Here is a 17,749-nt window from a genome sequence, read left to right as displayed (position 1 = left end):
TCCCTCGTCGTCGTACTGAGATAGGACGCCAGCAGAGACGTAGTCGGAGGCGTCGGTTTCCACTACTATCTGCCGATCGTAGTCGAAGTGCCGGAGGATCGGGGCCGAAGTGAATGCTGTTTTTAGTTCGTCGAATGCTTTCTGCTGTTCCGGTCCCCACACGAAGGGAACATACTTTCCATCCTCCTTCTTGGTCAATGCTGTCAATGGGGATACCACCTTGGAATAGTCTTGGATGAATCGCCGGTAGAAGTTCGCAAATCCCAGAAAGCATTGCACATCGGTGACGGTACTCGGCTCCTCCCATTCCAGTATGCAGGAGACTTTCGATGGGTCCATCTTGATCCCGTTTGTTGTAATGATCAGTCCCAAATACTTGACTTCCGTCTGGTGGAAATGACATTTTTCGGGTTTGAGATGCAGACCGGCTGCTGATAAGGCCTGAAGTACTTTCCTGACATGTTTCCGGTGTTCATCTAAGGATCCGCTGTAAATGAAGACGTCGTCGATGAATGCGGTACAGAAGCCGTCGAGGAACGGGCGTAGCACATCATTGATCAGAGCTTGGAAGTCGGCAGGGGCGTTGGTGAGGCCGAAGGGCATGACGAGGGATTCGAAGAGCCCATAGCGTGTCCGGAAGGCAGTTTTCCACTCTTCTCCTTCCGCCATCCGCACAAGGTTGTAGGCACCACGGATATCCAGGGTAGTGAAGTATTTTGCCCCGGATAGCCGCATCAGAGTTTCTTGGAGGAGTGGGAGTGGGTACCTGTTCTTGATTGTTCCTTCGTTCAGGCCCCTGTAATCCACACACAGGCGTAGGGAGCCGTCCGATTTCTTGACAAACAGGATTGGCGATGCTGCTGGAGAGGAAGAGGCACGGATGAAACCTTTGCGGAGGTTGTCGTCAAGCCATTCCTTCAGTGCGACAAGCTCCGTTTTCGAAAGTGAGTACAGGGGTCCGTATGGGGGCGTAAATCCCTCCTTGAGTGGAATCTTATGGTCGTAGTGTCGGTGCGGGGGCAGGTTCTGGGCAAGGGCTTCAGAGAATAGCGGTAGGAACTCGTGGTATTCGTGAGGGATATGTGCCGTGGGGTCCTTGTTTCCTTCCAGTGCGCCGTTGACCTCGGCAAGCGTGGTGTTGAAAATCGTGAGGCTTTCCTTGTCGACCAGTTCTTGGAATGACTCCATCTGTAAGGCTGAGATTCTGACTGTGCTTTCCCTTGAAAGGTTAGTGCATTCTTGGTGATTCTTCCTTGGGGGAGACGTAATGTAGCGGGCCACGATGTCGCCGGCCCCCGCGCTTACCGCTGGCTCTTGCTGAGCTGCTTTTGACGCGAGAGCATAGGTGGATACGTCAGGTGGGTCGGTGGTGATTCCATGTGCAACTGTGGGCACCGCATTGCAGTTGGCTGTGCAGTATTGGGAGCCGAAGGTGAGGGTTCGGGAGCTGAACCGGATGGCCACATCGTGGAGGTCCATCCAGGGGATTCCGAGTACAACGGGGTAGTGGCCTAGTTTGGTGACAAACATAGGGATTTCCTCGTGGTATTCCTGTATGGACAGGGTGGTGGTGGCAACATGTGTGATGTCGCCTGACTCGATGGGACGGCCATCAATGACTTCGAGACTTCGCGGGGATTTCAGGGGTACGAGGGGTAGGTGGTGATGGCGGGCGAAGTCTTTGTCTACAAATGCAATTCCGGTTGCCCCACAGTCGATCAGCGCATGCGTGGCAATAGTTTTGTCACCAAACGAAAGGTTACACAATACAACAAGATGTTTTCCTTCCATTGATGATTCTTCCACAACCATTCCTGACACTGAAAGACTAGACAAACGAAAAATAGGGGACATAGGAGACAAAGACTTATCCTGGGTACGACCAACAACAGTGCCATCAAGCGGTTGTTGGTCTAGGCTTTTCCCGACTGCTGGGAGGTCTCGCCGCAATCCTGGTTGCAGTTGTGATAGGTGTGAGTCGGGGTGGTGTTGGTGGGCTGGGCTGACTCCAGCCGGGCAACGGCTGCTCGGAACGGATTTCGGTTCTTGTTGGGGCAGTGCCTGGCCATGTGGCCACTTCCCCCACAGTACAGGCAGCGGCCTTCGCGGAGCCGGGCAGCACGCTCTTGGTCTGGGATCCTGCGGCTGTTGGCACTCAAGTCCATGGCTCCGGGGGCCGTTCCTGTGGCAGTGGTCGTCGCGGGCATGGTGTTGTGGGTGGTGTGCCTGAGCGGCGCCGTTGGGTGTGGGGCGCTACTCTGCCGAGGGGGGTTGGTGGTGCGACGTCCCTCACGAAGTTGGAGGGCACGCAGCTCGGAGTCAAGGCGTTGACAGAGGGCCACAAACTCATCGTAGTTGAGGCCCTGAGTACGGCCCACAAGTTGCCGGTGGAGTTCGATGGATACTCCCTCTCGCAGCGCGTCAAGTTTCGCATGCTCGTCCCAATTGAGCTTGGAGACAAGCATCTGGAATTCCGCAAAGTAGGAGGTGAACTCCTTATTGCCTTGTTTCAGGTGGTGTAGCTTGGCTCGAGCGGTGGCCGCTGGGTCAGGGTCACCAAATGCGTTGTTCAGGAGTGTGATGATCGCATCAGCGTTGGTGAGGGTGATGTTGTGATTCTCGATGTACGGCAGGATCTGGGCTTGGGCGCGGCCTTCCAAGCGGTTGAAGGCATAGGCCATTCGGAGTGCTGGAGTTGGGAAACGGGCTGGGTCGCTGTACAGCTTGAGTCGAAGTTGCGCAACGAACCCTTCCAGTTTCTCGCGTGTTCCGTCGAACATGGCTGGCTCTGGGACACGCTCAGCGCGGCTTTGAGGTTGGGTTTCGACGGTTGCGAGGCGGTTGGCGATGCGGCGGGCGTCGGCAAGTTGTTCTTCGAGGTCGTCGAATCGCCAGGTCGGTACGGCTATTGGGGACTGGGTGATTGCGCGGGCGAGGATTCTGAATTCATTGTACAACCCCATCAGGGTTGCATCATCGGCGGGTACATCATGATTGACGATGATTTCGAGTTGTTCGTAGATGGCGGCGGGAATTTCTCGGTAGAAGGGGGGTGCCACTGGTACTTCGTCCTGCTGGGGGACGTCGGGTACCTGAGTGTTGGTGGCCATGGTAGTTCGCTAGGTGGAGAGATAGGGGACGCAACAAAGTGTAACGGCACGGTCGGGCAAGGCTCCAGGTAGCGAAGTCGGGCTGGGGAACGGGTTCTGGGTTCGGTCGAGGCGAGACGGGTTCGGGGAACAAGGTGAGGCAGGGCTCAGTGCAGACGGCAACTGAGAACAGAGGCAGGCACAAGGACTACGGCGCAGACGGCAGCCGAGGCAAGGACAGAGGTAACAGTGGTTGAATTAACAAGTTGTTGCGTGAAGAACTAAATACAGAGGGGCAACGGCCCGTTTATATAGAAAATCCTCCACTTCTTCCCGCAACCTGACAATGACCGTGGGCGTGTGCCAGACCCTGAGAAATCCACCTTGCCAGTACCCCACTTCCGTGACTCATACCCTGCGCAGCCGCACTACCCCTGTTTCCTGCACACAGCCCCAATCTCCTGCGACTCATTGCTGCGCTATCCCTGCTCCCTGCACACAGCCCCAAATCCTCTGCGACTCATCCTTGCACTGCCGGTGCACTGCCTCTGCACTGCCCCCCAACTCTCCCGATCCTTGTGCCGACCCTCCCTTCGTCATTCCATCGCAAGCCGTGACACACTGAGCCCTGCCTCACCTTGTCTCCTGTACCCGTCTTGCCCCTACCAAACCCAGAACCCGATCCCCAGCCCGACTTCGCTACCTGGAGCCTTGCCCGACCGTGCCGTTACACCTGCCTCACCTTGTCCCCTGAACCCGTCTTGCCTCTACCGAACCCAGAACCCGATCCCCAGCCCGACTTTGCTACCTGGAGCCTTGCCCGACCGTGCCGTTACACGACTCTTCCAATCGTTGCGCCTGCCCTTTCTTCCTCATTCCGTTGCGAGCCGTGACACATACTGTACTACATGTAGGCTTTTAACCTTTGAAGTCATCTGCCTCAACTCTACTACCACCCATACATGTCAGGTGCTCCGTGCAGGACTTCTACTCTTGAGTGCTGCAGATACCTTCTCAATGTATTTGACCTAGTTCTATTCAAACCATCAAATGGCCTGGCTGGCGCAATGGTAGCGCGCAAGACTTCTAATCTTGAGGCTGTGGGTTCGAGTCCCACGTCGGGCTCAATCAACAACTCTTTTTGAAGTTTTGAGGGTTGGCGCTTTGGTAGCAAGTGATATTTAGTGATTGTATGCTGGTGTGCAGAGTTTGCATGGTCGTGAGCTTAGTGACACACGCGTGCTAGTTTCCGAGTCTAGTCCACTTGTCTTTAGTAATCAGTCAGTGAGCATGTGAAAGTCTGCTGGGAACGAAACGTTACATAAGATGAGAACTGTCCTCACCACTTCCGATTACCGTGTAGTCAAGCTGTTGCGAGGCAAGCCTCGCCCAGCCGACAACGGCTGGGCGATGTTGGCTGGTAGATGGCTAACCCCATCGAAGAAGTTGGATTTAAGAGGAAGGATATCCATGGTTGGGATAGAAGTTCACAGTTAGCAAGGTACTCCACAATCAGCCGCTAATGGCCAGCTAGGGCTGGCCTGGGCTGGCTTGGGCTGGCAGCCAGTCACCCCCGTCGACGAGGCCATTGGATCGAAGAGGATGGATATGGCAGATGGTAGGGGATGTCGACGAGGCTGTGAGAGGAAGGATACGGTATGTAGATGGTTGGGGATAGAAATTTGATTGCTTGCATGGCCAAAATTAATCTCTTCATATACGAGATTACTTCTTAGATGAGAATTGTTTCCGCCGGTTCCAACCACCGTCTAGCCAAACTGTTGCGAGGCAAGCCTCGCCCAGCCGCGAGCGGCTAGGCAGGGCTGGCACGTAGCCAGCCAGCGCCATCGACGAGGATGTTTATCAAGGCTCCGCCGCAGGTGGTCTCTCGTGTCGACGGTGAAGTCACTGAAGTGACCACCCATCATTGAACGAAGAGCGGATGTCACAGGAATCGAAACGATGGCCATCCATCGGTACCGTCCAACCACCTTCCCCGACGTCTGTACCGTCTGTATCCGGCGAGAACCATAACAAAACAAACACCAACCATGCAAACGCAGCCGATATATCGAAACCTGATGATGAGAGATACATTGTTTGTACTAGCAGTGGCTTCTCAACCACAAACATCCGGCAAACACCGGCCTGTAGGCAAAGAACAGCCATACAAACGGATACAGCTCCCGTCGCGGGGCTGTGCTGTGCTACATCGCCGAACCTAATATCGGCTCAATAGAAAGTATCCAGCGTCGTCGGCGTGAAGTAGGGAACCCCCACATTGCTTTATTAAGGGCAAAGTACATACACCACCGAGTTCGTCCTCTTCCTCTTCTCCATCACTTTGTACTCATCCATATCATCATATCCCTTCGATCTCTCCTATCATCCATATCTTCGAACCCATCCCTAATATTTACAAACGCACGATGACGGACTGCGTAGAAGTCACCCTCAGGTGCCCGCACTGCCTGAGCACTCTGGTCGGACGTGCCGTCCACGGAACCCACTGCATGCTGCCGTTCGCGGCGTGCCAGCCCCGCCTCGTGCGCAACGAGATGGGCACGTGCGACAACTGCATCCTTCAACTACGCATGTATCGGCCGCCAGTCCCCGTGTTTGCACCACCGCCTCTATACCCACCCCGTCCGCCGATCGAGCAGAGACCTCCGGGGTGGCAGACTGTCGACGACTATCGGAGGAGGCTCGCGGAAGAGGAGAGCCTCCGGGACGCGGTAAGACGGCAAGACGAGCAGATGCGGAAGCAGGAAGTGATACGGAAGAAGCGCGAGCAGGACAAGCAACTACAGGCGCGGATTAGGGCGATACGCGATGATGAGGACAAGTCCCTGGCTATGATGGCCAGGATCGCGCGTGAAGACACCGCGAACGCTCGTGCGAGAGAGCGAGAGGACGCCGAGAAGAAGCGGTTCGATCGGGAATTTCGGAGGTACTTGACCCCCGAGGTGGCGGACCACAGGTGGCGCGAACGACTGGCACAGTTGAGGCGTGAAGAACAGGCACCCCGTCGAGCAGCGGATGGCAACGATCTGGTGCAGTTGTCGGCCCTACACGGTCATGTTGAGAACTTCACACCCCAGGAAATCGCACTGAACTATGGTACGACTGCATTCCAGAGATACCAGAGTCGTTGAAGGTAGTCTCTCGGGGTACGCCGAGATTTTGGTGGCTTTCTTATCGATTCCCTCGTGTTCATTATGGCGGTCGCTTTCGAGATATCTGTTTGCAATTGGTTTATGTTTACTGTTGTGTTTCATTTTCTGTCTCTTCTCCGTTCTCTAGCCCGTATCTGCATCCGCGCGAAGGCCTGGTAATGATGTTTCTTTATCGAAAGAATCGATCTCTTGCTTCCGATTGAAAAGTGTTTCTTCTCATCGCGGGGGAGTGAACAGTGATCACGGATTCATCCAATGTGTATCCGTAATCCTTATTTTCCATTCTATGGCTTCATGTAATAGAAAACCTCATCGCAGCCAACGACGTCTTACTCTGATCGGCCAGTAGGCGTGAAGTATGGAGGATTTCAACTGCAAGTTGTGATCACCTCCGTTTCGCCGTAAGTTCTGCGTTTGCGCTCCACATACTCGTAGTGTCGCTGTATATCACTCATTTCGCTGCAGCCGGCTAGTGTGTCACTGTATTGGGACTAGCCACCTGGACAAATTCAATGGAGCTGGTCACGATGCACAGAGGAGGGATGATTACTTGCGACATAGGTACCTGACTATGGCTCAGAATGTATGAACGGATTTTAGGGTTTTTTTATATATATATGATTGTTGGTTGCGTGCGTTCCATGTATCTGGATCAACTACAAACTCCGACTGACTCCTGTCATGCGGAGCGGTCACATAGCTTTCCCTACATCGCTTCCCCAAAAATACATGTAGAGCACGCTAAGTAGATGAAGCCAGAGAGATAAATTTGCTCCTCAAATATCGTAGATTGTTATTCTGATTCAATCATCCTACCTATCGTGGGATTGTCGAGTGACTTCTTATGAGAAGTTTGTACTCGCTACGATGCGGCTATAGCATCCCCAAAAATACATGTGGAGCACCTTAAGTAAATAAAACCAGAAAGAGATAAATCTACTCTTGCCATATTGTAGAATGCTGTTCTGATTCAATCATCCTACCTGTCGTGGGATTGTGGAGTGACTCTTTATGAGAAGTTTGCACTAGGTACGATGTGCGAGTGACCTCGTGTGAGTGATCTGTGCTGCCTCACACTAGCGACAACACAAAAAAATTCCACGAAGTCTCTCTATATTTATAGTTCTGTCTTCTCCCACCTACAACCTCCTTCCTCTAAGCCACTTCGATAACTGCTCAGCATCCTTCCACCACTGCTCAGCATCCTTCCACCACTGCTTCCACTTCGACAATTACTCATCACCAACGACCCTCCATACAATTCCAAAACCGACACAACTCAATCATGACATTTGGGTGCGTTCACTTCCAATCTCAACCCACTATCTACGCGACCAGAACAAAGACTAACAGGCCACAGACAAAATGTCCAGCCGGGCGATGTCTCCTTCCAGATGGAAAAGACATCAGAAACCATGAGCATGACTTGCAACGTAACAGAGGTGTCAATCATGGACACCGAGGCCCGCAAGTGGCGGGTCTTCAACACATCCGAGAACGGCGACGGAATTTCAGGCATGTTTCATCCCCGCCTTCGTCAGTACGACAGTTCATTCTGATATCCGCCGCAGCCTACCTTCGGTGGACGGCCGAAAATACAGCGGAGCACCGCAGTTCCATCTCCCTGGGCTTCACCTCTATCCATCCAAGCGACCCTAGATACGAATTGAAGAAGCATCAGGAGTCACGTTCGGACTGGCTGGTTTCTCGGCACGATGAACAGGACAGCGCGCTCATAGCCTTTTCCACGGATGAGGAGTCTTCATTCCTCTACTTGGTCCTCTCGAAGTACGAATCTTCTACTTCAGGTTTCACCTACTTTCATCCCTACAGCGACGAGATCGAGGGACTCTTCTGGCATGAGTGGGAATCGGCCGGGGTCACCGTCATCAGAATGCGTCTCGAACACCGCGAATACCTCGGATACTGGCGCGAGTGCTGCGAGTATTGGGGATACGAAAAGGAGAAGAACAAGCTTGAGGTCCCTCACTTAGTCATGGACCAGGTCGCATCCGCCCTCCACAATCGCCGACTACATCGGAAGATAACTTCACACGGTTCCGACGAACCAACAAGATCCGCCACCATCAACCGTCTTTTGCTCGTTCGCAGCTTTCTGGCCTGCGGTGATGAGTTCAAGGGCGGCAATGGCCACACGCTCCACTCGCATCTGAAGGAGTCGCAAGGGTGTAATATGTCATGCACCTGTGGATCAACAGTCTCGGATTCCAAGGAATTCTTTCAATCGCACCTCGATATCGGACATCAGCTTCAGTGCCGTTGCTGCGACTTCCGCGGCGACTGGGTGTCACTGCACGTGCATCTCAGCATCTCGGACAGATGTGTTTCCGGCCTCCGCCAACGCAAGCAAAATGCGTCGAAGGACCCAAAAACGGGGGTACACCATATGACCAACGTGGACGGCAATGCCGACCAAGCCAAGGAGCAGGAAGCCCAGCTCAAACGCTCGTACGCTGCGATTGACGACGAGCTTCCGCAGCAGTCCAAGAGGCCTCGTCTCGACATGTCTCCCGGCGACAATGGACTCCCGAAACGCGGAGAATTCATGGATGACGATGCCTCCCAAGCCCATCTGGAATGCCAATCCAAGGAGCGGCAACGCTCATATCCTGCCATTGACGACGAGCGCCCGCAGCAGCCCAAAGGGCCTCGTTTCAACGACATGCCTCCCAGCGACAATGGACTCCGGGCACGTGACGATCCTCCTCCTCAAGCAGATACACGGTCTATCCGTGGAGGAGGGGTGGTTAAGGACGAGGAAGACACGGCAGTGTCGGCGACGGTGTTTGGCGCACCCGTCTATTTGTACTATGGGGAAAGAAATCCCAAGCACAAATCCCCCGTCGGGCCTGCTGGGAGCACGTTGCCGGCTGAGAACGCCCGGGCCACGGCCATCCGTCCCCCTAGGAAATTAAAGGGGAGTTTCTTTAGGCGTATTGACCGCGACATGCGTCGTCGCCAGGCCGAGGGCGAACCTTAAGTTGACTGGGGCTTTTTTCTTTCTTTCTTTTTTTCTGTTTTTTTTTCTTCTTTTCTTTCTTTTCTTTTTTCTTCTTTTTTTTTCTTTTTTTTTCTGGCTTTTAGAATTTACATGAAAAGACGTGGGATGGGGAAGGGATAATGTGGGGTGTGGCGGACCTTTCCCATCTCACGTCTTTACCATTTTACTTGATGCATTTTACTTTGATTTCGAGTGAATCGCGGATGTCATGGGTGGAAATCTTGTGAAGTTGATCCTTTCTGTGAGAATTTATATATCCGCCCATGAAGCCAGAAGGCCATGTCATCCCATCGTTATGCCACTGCGGGGTGACGGACCTTTCCCATCTCGCATCTTTACCATTTTACTTTATGCATTTTACTTTGATTTCGAGTGCATGGAGGATGTCCTGGGTAAATCTTGTTAAGTTTCTACCATGTGCCTGTTGGTTACGAGGCTGGAGAACTGGAGTAAACGATTTTGGGCTGAATTTTACGAGCATAGGGGTATTGTGTGGCGGGTTCGAAAAAGTCTGTTTACGGATGTAGATCGACGGATGCACTCTCTGGCTGCCCGGCAATATTGTTTCAGTGGAAGACAAGACATCTATTCGTCGGATGAAATCCCCACATATCCCTTAAACGCAGTGCTTACAGTACCGGTAGTGCAGATACAGCTTAGATGATTCGTAATCTAATACGATCCTTTCTATCCATGAAGCTAGAAGCCATATCATCCCATGGCTATGCCACTGCGCAAAAGGCTGACTGACGAAAATCCCCGTCTTGACCTCGATTGCGCTCACCGACATCTCTTCAGCCTTCTCGCCGTCGCTGACTTGAACCTAGATACGTCCTCCCTTCCCTGTCCTCCAGCCCCTTCTCCAGCTCATCCACACCAACATCCTCCTCTTCTCCCCCTTCGTCCTATCCCTTAGACCGAAATCTTTTTGCGCCCATAATCCGTTGGTCCTGTGCTGTCCATCCGCCTGCCGCGTGTCACTATGTCGTGGCGATCAGGGAAGAACGCCTCACCGGGCCCTGAGCGGTGTAGAGGTCGGGGTAAGATGTGCGGTGGGGCGGTGGGACGGTTGGCTGGTGAACAAGAGGAGTAGACATCGTTCGGATCTGGACTTCTGGACGGAGAGTTGAACTCGATATGAGGCCGTTTTGGCACTCGGCGGGGTGACGGTCGGAGGGATACCAGTACGTGTAGCTTTGAAGACTCCGAGTCCGTTTTTGCACCCGGGAAACGCCCCACATATCAAGAGGCATCCGCACGGTCAAGCTAGCTCTCATCGGTAAGAGTGGAGAAGGTTCCGGTGTGGCATTGACTGTGGGTTCGGCTCGGAATCCGTCGAGGTGCCGCTGTGCGTGGTGTAAGGTGAAGGGGCCATTCTAGGCCACAGACCGAGGATTCGCAGGTGCAGGTGCGCGCGACGGCGGTGCGGAGAGGGGAGGAGGCTTTGATGGAAAGAGTCGTTGTTGGAACCGTGGTTGAAGTCGTGGTGTGTATGACTGGAAGGTAGATGACGGTCGTGTGGCGGTGGTGGTATCTGGATCTCAGGTTGAAGCACTGTTTGTCACTCACGTTAAAAGATGCAGGTAGCTGAATTCTCGAACCAAATCTTTCCAGCTACATACTATTACAAAACGAAAATGAAACCCAATCAACCTATCAAGCCATTTTCCTACTTCGCAACATCATCGTGGTCGGTGGTGAGAGACAGCTCCTTCCACTCCTCAATATCCTGCTGCCACGCCTCCATCTTGCCCATGGTGTACGCAATCGCATCACTGCCCAGCAATAGGCGCCTCGGCAGTATCTTTCGTCCCTCACACCTCCCACTCTTCGTCAAAGCTTCGACGATCAGCTTCGCGCCCTTGATCGGATCACCGGGCTGCTTGTGATCCAAGCCCGCCAGCACATCCCTAATCGGCTTCGTCGCTAGATCCAGGTCCGCGATGTGCTTCTTCGGCGAAACCTTATGTCCACCGCTGAGGAAGTTGGTCCTGAAGTAACCGGGCTCGATGAGCGTTACGTCGATGCCCAAGTGCGCTACTTCCGATTTCATTCCCTCCGTGATGGCGAGCAGGGCACACTTGCTTGCACAGTACAGCGACCCATTCACCGTCCCTCCCCAGCCGGCGATACTGCCCATATTGGCGACCACCCCGCTCTTCGCCTTCCGCATGTACGGCAACACCGCCCGCAGCATCCTCAGCTGGCCGAAGACGTTGGTATCGAACACGGCTGCGATCTCGTCTTGAGAGCACTCTTCGACCGCTCCCTCGAGGATGTACGCCGCGTTGTTGAGAAGGATATCGATGTGTCCGTGGATTGCGACGGCGGAGGCAACGACGTCCTCAATCACCGAGTCACTGCTTGTGATGTCGAGGGCCAGCGAGGAGGCGCCCAGGGAGGTGAGCTCGGTCATCTCGGGCTTGGAGGGGTTGCGGGCAGTCGCGATTACGTGGTCGCCACGGGCCAAGGCGGCTTTGGCGATTTCACTGCCGAACCCGGAGGTGGAGCCGGTAATGAGCCATACGAGGGGAGAGGACATTGTTGATTGTGTGGTTTGGGTGGGGATTTTGGTGGTGGTGGAGGAGATGGCAGTAATAGTAGGAAGATGAATTGCGATAGTTGAAGGTGGAGGTGTTTGTTTTGATGTTGATACTAATGGAGCTGATGTTGAAACTGCTACTGATGAGGAGTCTCAACTCTCGGAAACCACGGGGCCTTTATACTTAGTTACGAGCACAGCCGTGCTTTCGTAGCCCTTCATACTATCACCTATGGCCCGACATAGGGTGCGTTTGTGTATAACATGAAGTCCGAAGCATTTCGGCGCAAGCTTTTGCGTCGCAAATGTCGCAGTGCTTACCGCCGAAATCGTCGGCCATAAGCTTGCGTACCTGTGTAACAGCCAGGATGCCTGTAACGCCGATGTCGAAAAGGCACGCTAGGCGTTAACATTAATGTCGGTCAAGAGTAAAGTGCTGACACCGACGTCAGCCAGAATAGGAAAGTCTAGAATTTGTGAGAGAAGGAGATGGATTTAAGAATCTTATGTACTCACGATGTGGGCCATTCTCGGGAATCATGGTGGCGATAATCTATCTCCGATCGCTCGCTCTACTTTACACACCCTAATTTACCAAAAAGATGCTGTGATATGATTACCTGAACGATATTCGAGTTTCGCACTGCGTGAATAGCACACTACAAAATACTGGAAAACACGCACCCACATGGCAGATTGACAAGTATGGGGCTGACGCCGGAGGATGCCGTGTATTGTGGCGCTGTATGTCGCCCGTGCGGTGGCTGAAGCATGTGACTGGGAATATTAAGTGTGCGGCTCGGTGGTGTCGGTATCATGTGACGAGAACTGGTTTGTGGATGGCTTGGCAGTACGGCAGCTTGGCACGGTGGGTCACGGGCTCGAGCGAGCTCAAAACCAACCGAACGGAGCTATCTACCTGTGTTTCTTCCTGCATCTTACATACAACCATACCACACAACAACAAACCCCCATCTCAGTTTTGCATAGTTATCCGCCCTCAGGCAACTCTGCCATCTCAATCTTTGATAGTTATTAGTCCTGAAGAAACCCCGCACGATGCCCATGTTCTGTTTCTCAATGTTCGCATGTCAGCTTGAACCCAGAGGTCACGAATACGCGTGTCTCCGTGAACATTGCTTCGACTGGGCTGCCCCACTGTCCAATCCTTCCTCCCGCATGATATGTGAGTACCATCTCGGTCGCTGCCGCTTCTTCGGGTATCGGAGATGATATGCTTTCTTCGCGTCCCCTCGCCTGTCACCGAAGCAAGTTGTTACTAGATTTCTGAAGTCTCTACCAGGTGCAGATAGGCTTGAGAGCAAGTTCAGGTACACATCTACCGTAACTGACACTGCAAACGTGAAGCATCCGGTCGGAAACACGCTGGCAAGCGCACAACCATCGAGTTGTAAGTCAATGCCAAAACAGGAGGCATAATCTATCACTGACATCACGAAAAGGCTCGCGGTCGTCAAGGATACCCCCGCGAAGATTCTCAAGGCACTTCTCAATTTCATGAGATGTAAATACCACTAGGTACTCAAAAGTCAGCTGACCCCGTCGCGGGAGCCTGCCCGCAGGTATCTCCCCTATACCTGACGATAGTCATTGACAACGGTGAACACACAGAATGTCGTTGGTATTTGCAAGGGTTCCCGTACCAGCGCTGCTACCATTCGTTTTAAAGACCCTCGGGTCACCACGACTGCTTCTTTTCACGACTCGCCGAGGAGATTCTCGGCCTCAAAGCCTAATAAGGCCTGAAAACAGTCTGTCCGGAAGGAAGACTATCGAGTGGCGACTTCGCTTTCGCTCGTGCATGCAATTCCTCCACCTTGATCCCAGCAACTGGATGGTTGTGGTTGCGCGGAAAGTAAATGTTGAGTCCAGCATGCAGACTCGGCCTGAATCTCGGCATCTCGACCATTTCCGCCACTACCGCCTTCTTCACCGCTGCGGTGTACGGTTTCTTCCCATTGTCGACGGTCTTTTTGATGTTTAGGGCATCCTGGCTGCCACCGGAATAGCAGTCGAGCAAATCTCTCGCCTCCGGAAACCGGTTGAGGTGGAAGTAGCACTTCGCCTGTCGTATCCTCAACCCCACCTTGTTCTTCTCGTCGGTCTCGAGCGGGAGAGTATCCTTGATCGTCGCTAGGCATCCCTGGTAGTCTCCGTTCTCGAATCTAGCGCTTGAGAGGCAGCGGCGGGCAGCGACGTCGGCAGGATCTAGATTTCGGAGCCCTACAGTCCTTGGGATTCCAGGCCCGATAACGTCGGCCCCGGACGGAGTGGACGGACAATTCCTAGGCCTGGGCCTATTGGACACCCATCCACCCTCACTAGTACAAAAACTGCATCATTATGAACGCTGTTTGTGCTGGTACGTCAAGCGGGACGGTCGTCTGGCAAACAACATGCAGAGTGGTACCGTATCTCGCCTGCTGCCGTGCAAAGGTGAAAGATACACCCTTTGTACTGAATGTCTCTGGTTGGGGCTGCAATATTTTGCACAAGCACCTGGACGGATTGGGGTTTGAAAGTGGAGGTATGAAATAAAATCTTGGAAACTCGGACCACGCTAATCAAAACATAGCCGACCACAATAGAAGTGGTCATTCTCAGGGTTAACGCTAAGCCTTACACCACCCCACGTCAACCCAGCAGATCATCCTCCTACAACCTCGCCATACTCTCCGTTCTCTCCATTCATTTCCATAACGATCACCGCCCCACAAACATGACCCCTCAATCCGCAGCACGTTCCGAGGCCGCCCCTGGTGCTCTCCTCAGGAGACAAGGGAAGAGATGCTATCGTGAGGGAAGGTACGCTGACGGTATGTTTTCCTTTTGGGAACCCCAACCCCCCAAAGTTACTTTGTGTTGAGATGTCTCCTAGCTGTCACAAACTACCTTTCCGCGATAAATCTAGATCCTGCCGACGTCGCTGCCCGCCGCTGCCTCTCAAGCGCTAGATTCGAGAACGGAGACTACCAGGGATGCCTAGCGACGATCAAGGATACTCTCCCGCTCGAGACCGACGAGAAGAACAAGGTGGGGTTGAGGATACGACAGGCGAAGTGCTACTTCCACCTCAACCGGTTTCCGGAGGCGAGAGATTTGCTCGACTGCTATTCCGGTGGCAGCCAGGATGCCCTAAACATCAAAAAGACCGTCGACAATGGGAAGAAACCGTACACCGCAGCGGTGAAGAAGGCGGTAGTGGCGGAAATGGTCGAGATGCCGAGATTCAGGCCGAGTCTGCATGCTGGACTCAACATTTACTTTCCGCGCAACCACAACCATCCAGTTGCTGGGATCAAGGTGGAGGAATTGCATGCACGAGCGAAAGCGAAGTCGCCACTCGATATCTCGCTGTTCTACGGTGGTATCGGCGACTCCCGACAAGTATTTCAGCAGATACACCACATCTACGGCTATTACAAGGACCGGAAGGACGAGCCCGCGACGCAGAAGACGAGCACGGATAAATTCTTCTTTACCGCGATGGATATCAGTGCGCACACGATGGCGCTGAATCTGATCATCTATCGTCTCTTGTTCGATCTGACGATGATCTCGCAGAGGTTTTTGGATGCGAAGGCACGGATGAAAGAGAAATCCATGATACTGTCGACTATTTGGTACGCACTCGCTTGCGATATCATGCCTCCATACATCTTCGCTCGCCTTACCTCGGTCATGAAATCGCTATACGAGGAAACAAGGGATAATTTCGGAATTCCGTGGATGAGGACCAACAAGAAGACGGTGGATGCTATTCGCTCGGTGCTCTCCTACTGGCTTGGCGATGCGATGACGCTCCGTGAGAGACTTGACTACGACGTCAAGTATGCCCAGACGCGGCTGTCGTGGACGAAGCGTGCCGAATACCTTAATAATCCTGTAATGAAGGACATGGCTTCCTTGAAGCCGGAATGGAACCAATACGAAGCAAGCATGCTCGTATACCCTCCCCCAATACTTCAGCTAGTGGAGGAACCTGAGCTCGCTGCCCTCGTCAAGGAGAATAATGGGAAGCGTGTTCATTTGAGGCAAAATGCATTTCCCCTGCTAGCCTGTGATCGCCGAAGCGGCTGCTGACACCGAAACAGGCCTTCAAAGAATACGCTCAGAAGAACTGGGAGGTCAATATCACTCTCCTTCAGGAGCCAGACTGGTACAACAAATGGTATGCGTCCTCCAACCCGTTACCCCTCCGATAGTAATCTGGTATGCTGAGAATCTGCGTAGGGGGTATACTTGGAAGAATACCACCGACGTGGTTGAAACGATCACGAAATTCTACATTGGAGCCTCACCGAAGCATTTGATGATTTCACTGGCCGATGTTTTGAGAGAGCGACCTGTCCCGCCGATTGAGGTTGAGCCTCAACTTATCGAGATGTGCATGCCGATATTCAGCCAGTGCGCAGAAGTGCTGGCGGAGTTGCATTTTACGATCGAGTTGGTAGTTGATGAGGTCTTGCACCATCTCGATACCGTTCGATACAAGACAGATGGTCGGTCAGATTTTCCCACGCAATACGATTGCATATTTCTGGGCAACATTGGGTACGTTATTCGTTCCTGTTGAGCATGGCATCCTGAGAGCTAACCCTAAAAGCGACTGTTCCGGCGGTCACCTGGCGACTGCGCTTCATGCGTTGCCAGTGCTCAAGCCTGATACCCTCGATGCCATCAGCTTCACGCAGATCAACATCCTGCTCAACGCAGCATGCTTTAGCGAAGGCCTTCCGCGTGCCCTCGCTGAGTACCTTTGTGTTCCGTCGGTCCAGGTTGCCAGTTCCATGCTCGGTATCGACCGCGTGGAGAGTCCTGACTCCGAAGCACATGATGCCAATATCCCCAAGCTTTACCGCTGGGTGCGTCTGTCCGATCCGGACCGATGGACGCTATCGACGAGAAAGCCATTTCCGCCGAAAGCTTCTTTCACCCGCTGGTTCACGCAGATGTTCTTCAAGCTGGCCCTACCCGTGCCACGAGCCATGGCGGATGGAATGACGCGCATCAACCAACCGCTCACGCTGTCTTCCTTCATCAGGCTCTCGATTTTTCTCGTGAAGGACCGCGGCATCCCACCCCACTGGGTAGCCAACGCCATCGACTCACTCCTCTCCGGCTCGGTGTGGACCGCGGCGCGTTTTACGACCACCGCTCCCTTGGCAATTAGAGAAGTATCCTATCTCCTTCCCGGTGCCGAGCCCCCCAGCTTAGAGAACTATAACCTCGATGCATTCATCCCCGAGTTCCGCGCACTTGTGATCCGGCACCAGCCAATCCTTCCATACAACCTGTCATTCTCCCTCCCTCCGCGCTCCGCGCTCGAGAAATACTCACTAGTCTTCAACATAATCGACACCACCGTCGGGCCGTCGACCGAGATGCTCAGCGTGGCCTTTGTCGCACCCGACCAGTCGCCACACGACCTCACCCAACTCTGGAACTATTGTGCCTGCGGTACTGGTACATACGGTAAAATCCTCCTGTTTGGAAATCTCGGTTGGAAGCTAGAGGGGGGCAGACAGGGCGCATTCCGGTTCGTGTGCAGGGCTGCTTTGTGGATGGAAAAGGAAACCATGCAGATGATGCAGGCGCAGAATTGGATGTCGCTAGTCGTGAGGACTGATACGTACATGATTGTGTCGGCGCCGGTGAAGGCGGTTGAGGCTCACTATGTTTAAAACTTTAGATCTGTGCGGTGGGTACTAGATAAATCGTGAGGAAATCGGTTTGCGAGATGGAATTGAAATGGAATTACTGAGATGGATAGTTGTCTTTATGGGTACACGATGAAATAATGATGGAATGACTTTGCGAGATGGAATGAATTTGCTAGATGGAATAGAAATGGAATTGTTGAGATGGACAGATGACTTTATTTTTAGATATGTCTACC

General features: G+C 53.1%; 5 protein-coding genes and 1 non-coding gene across 6 annotated transcripts; 5 read left to right on the top strand and 1 right to left on the bottom strand.

The window, feature by feature from the left end:
* Nucleotides 1–4,142: 4,142 nt before the first annotated feature.
* BZA05DRAFT_t105 lies at nt 4,143–4,214 on the top strand. Its single transcript has one exon. It is a non-coding gene; the product is annotated as a tRNA-Arg (tRNA).
* Nucleotides 4,215–5,369: 1,155 nt separating this feature from the next.
* On the top strand, nt 5,370–6,495 carry BZA05DRAFT_390858 (uncharacterized protein). The gene has a single exon (XM_051482923.1). It carries the CDS (start codon nt 5,519–5,521, stop codon nt 6,242–6,244), a length of 726 nt encoding a protein of 241 aa, XP_051341510.1. The 5' UTR covers nt 5,370–5,518; the 3' UTR covers nt 6,245–6,495.
* Nucleotides 6,496–7,550: 1,055 nt separating this feature from the next.
* On the top strand, nt 7,551–9,266 carry BZA05DRAFT_442872 (uncharacterized protein; the record flags this gene model as incomplete). The annotated part of the gene is made up of 3 exons (XM_051486805.1): nt 7,551–7,561; nt 7,626–7,801; nt 7,867–9,266. The coding sequence occupies 3 exons, from the start codon at nt 7,551–7,553 to the stop codon at nt 9,264–9,266; spliced, it is 1,587 nt and encodes a 528-aa protein (XP_051341509.1).
* A 1,687-nt stretch (nt 9,267–10,953) lies between these two features.
* On the bottom strand, nt 10,954–11,568 carry BZA05DRAFT_390857 (uncharacterized protein; the record flags this gene model as incomplete). Its single annotated transcript, XM_051482922.1, has 1 exon — nt 10,954–11,568. The coding sequence occupies exon 1, from the start codon at nt 11,482–11,484 to the stop codon at nt 10,957–10,959; it is 528 nt and encodes a 175-aa protein (XP_051341508.1). The 5' UTR covers nt 11,485–11,568.
* Nucleotides 11,569–12,888: 1,320 nt separating this feature from the next.
* On the top strand, nt 12,889–13,859 carry BZA05DRAFT_416801 (uncharacterized protein; the record flags this gene model as incomplete). The annotated part of the gene is made up of 4 exons (XM_051485428.1): nt 12,889–13,015; nt 13,198–13,240; nt 13,293–13,354; nt 13,723–13,859. 4 exons carry the CDS (start codon nt 12,889–12,891, stop codon nt 13,857–13,859), a joined length of 369 nt encoding a protein of 122 aa, XP_051341507.1.
* A 194-nt stretch (nt 13,860–14,053) lies between these two features.
* On the top strand, nt 14,054–17,714 carry BZA05DRAFT_472108 (uncharacterized protein). The gene is made up of 6 exons (XM_051487999.1): nt 14,054–14,377; nt 14,426–14,666; nt 14,729–15,891; nt 15,945–16,021; nt 16,084–16,404; nt 16,457–17,714. Exons 1-6 carry the CDS (start codon nt 14,312–14,314, stop codon nt 17,532–17,534), a joined length of 2,946 nt encoding a protein of 981 aa, XP_051341506.1. The 5' UTR covers nt 14,054–14,311; the 3' UTR covers nt 17,535–17,714.
* The last annotated feature ends 35 nt before the right edge of the window (nt 17,715–17,749 follow it).

This window comes from Tricharina praecox, assembly GCF_024521635.1.
Source record: "Tricharina praecox strain CBS 144465 chromosome Unknown BZA05scaffold_6, whole genome shotgun sequence".
In the NCBI taxonomy this organism is placed as follows: Eukaryota; Fungi; Ascomycota; class Pezizomycetes; order Pezizales; family Pyronemataceae; genus Tricharina; species Tricharina praecox.
Note: the sequence above shows the minus strand (reverse complement) of the source record. Positions and strands in the feature narration are given on the sequence as shown.

Bases quoted from the DNA above. Each gene is read 5' to 3' on its own strand.
- BZA05DRAFT_390858 (XM_051482923.1), top strand. From the start codon at position 5,519: ATGACGGACTGCGTAGAAGTCACCCTCAGGTGCCCGCACTGCCTGAGC.
- BZA05DRAFT_472108 (XM_051487999.1), top strand. From the start codon at position 14,312: ATGTCTCTGGTTGGGGCTGCAATATTTTGCACAAGCACCTGGACGGAT. The intron at 16,022-16,083 runs GTATGCGTCCTC...GAATCTGCGTAG, and splicing joins CCAGACTGGTACAACAAATG to GGGGTATACTTGGAAGAATA. The intron at 16,405-16,456 runs GTACGTTATTCG...TAACCCTAAAAG, and splicing joins ATATTTCTGGGCAACATTGG to CGACTGTTCCGGCGGTCACC.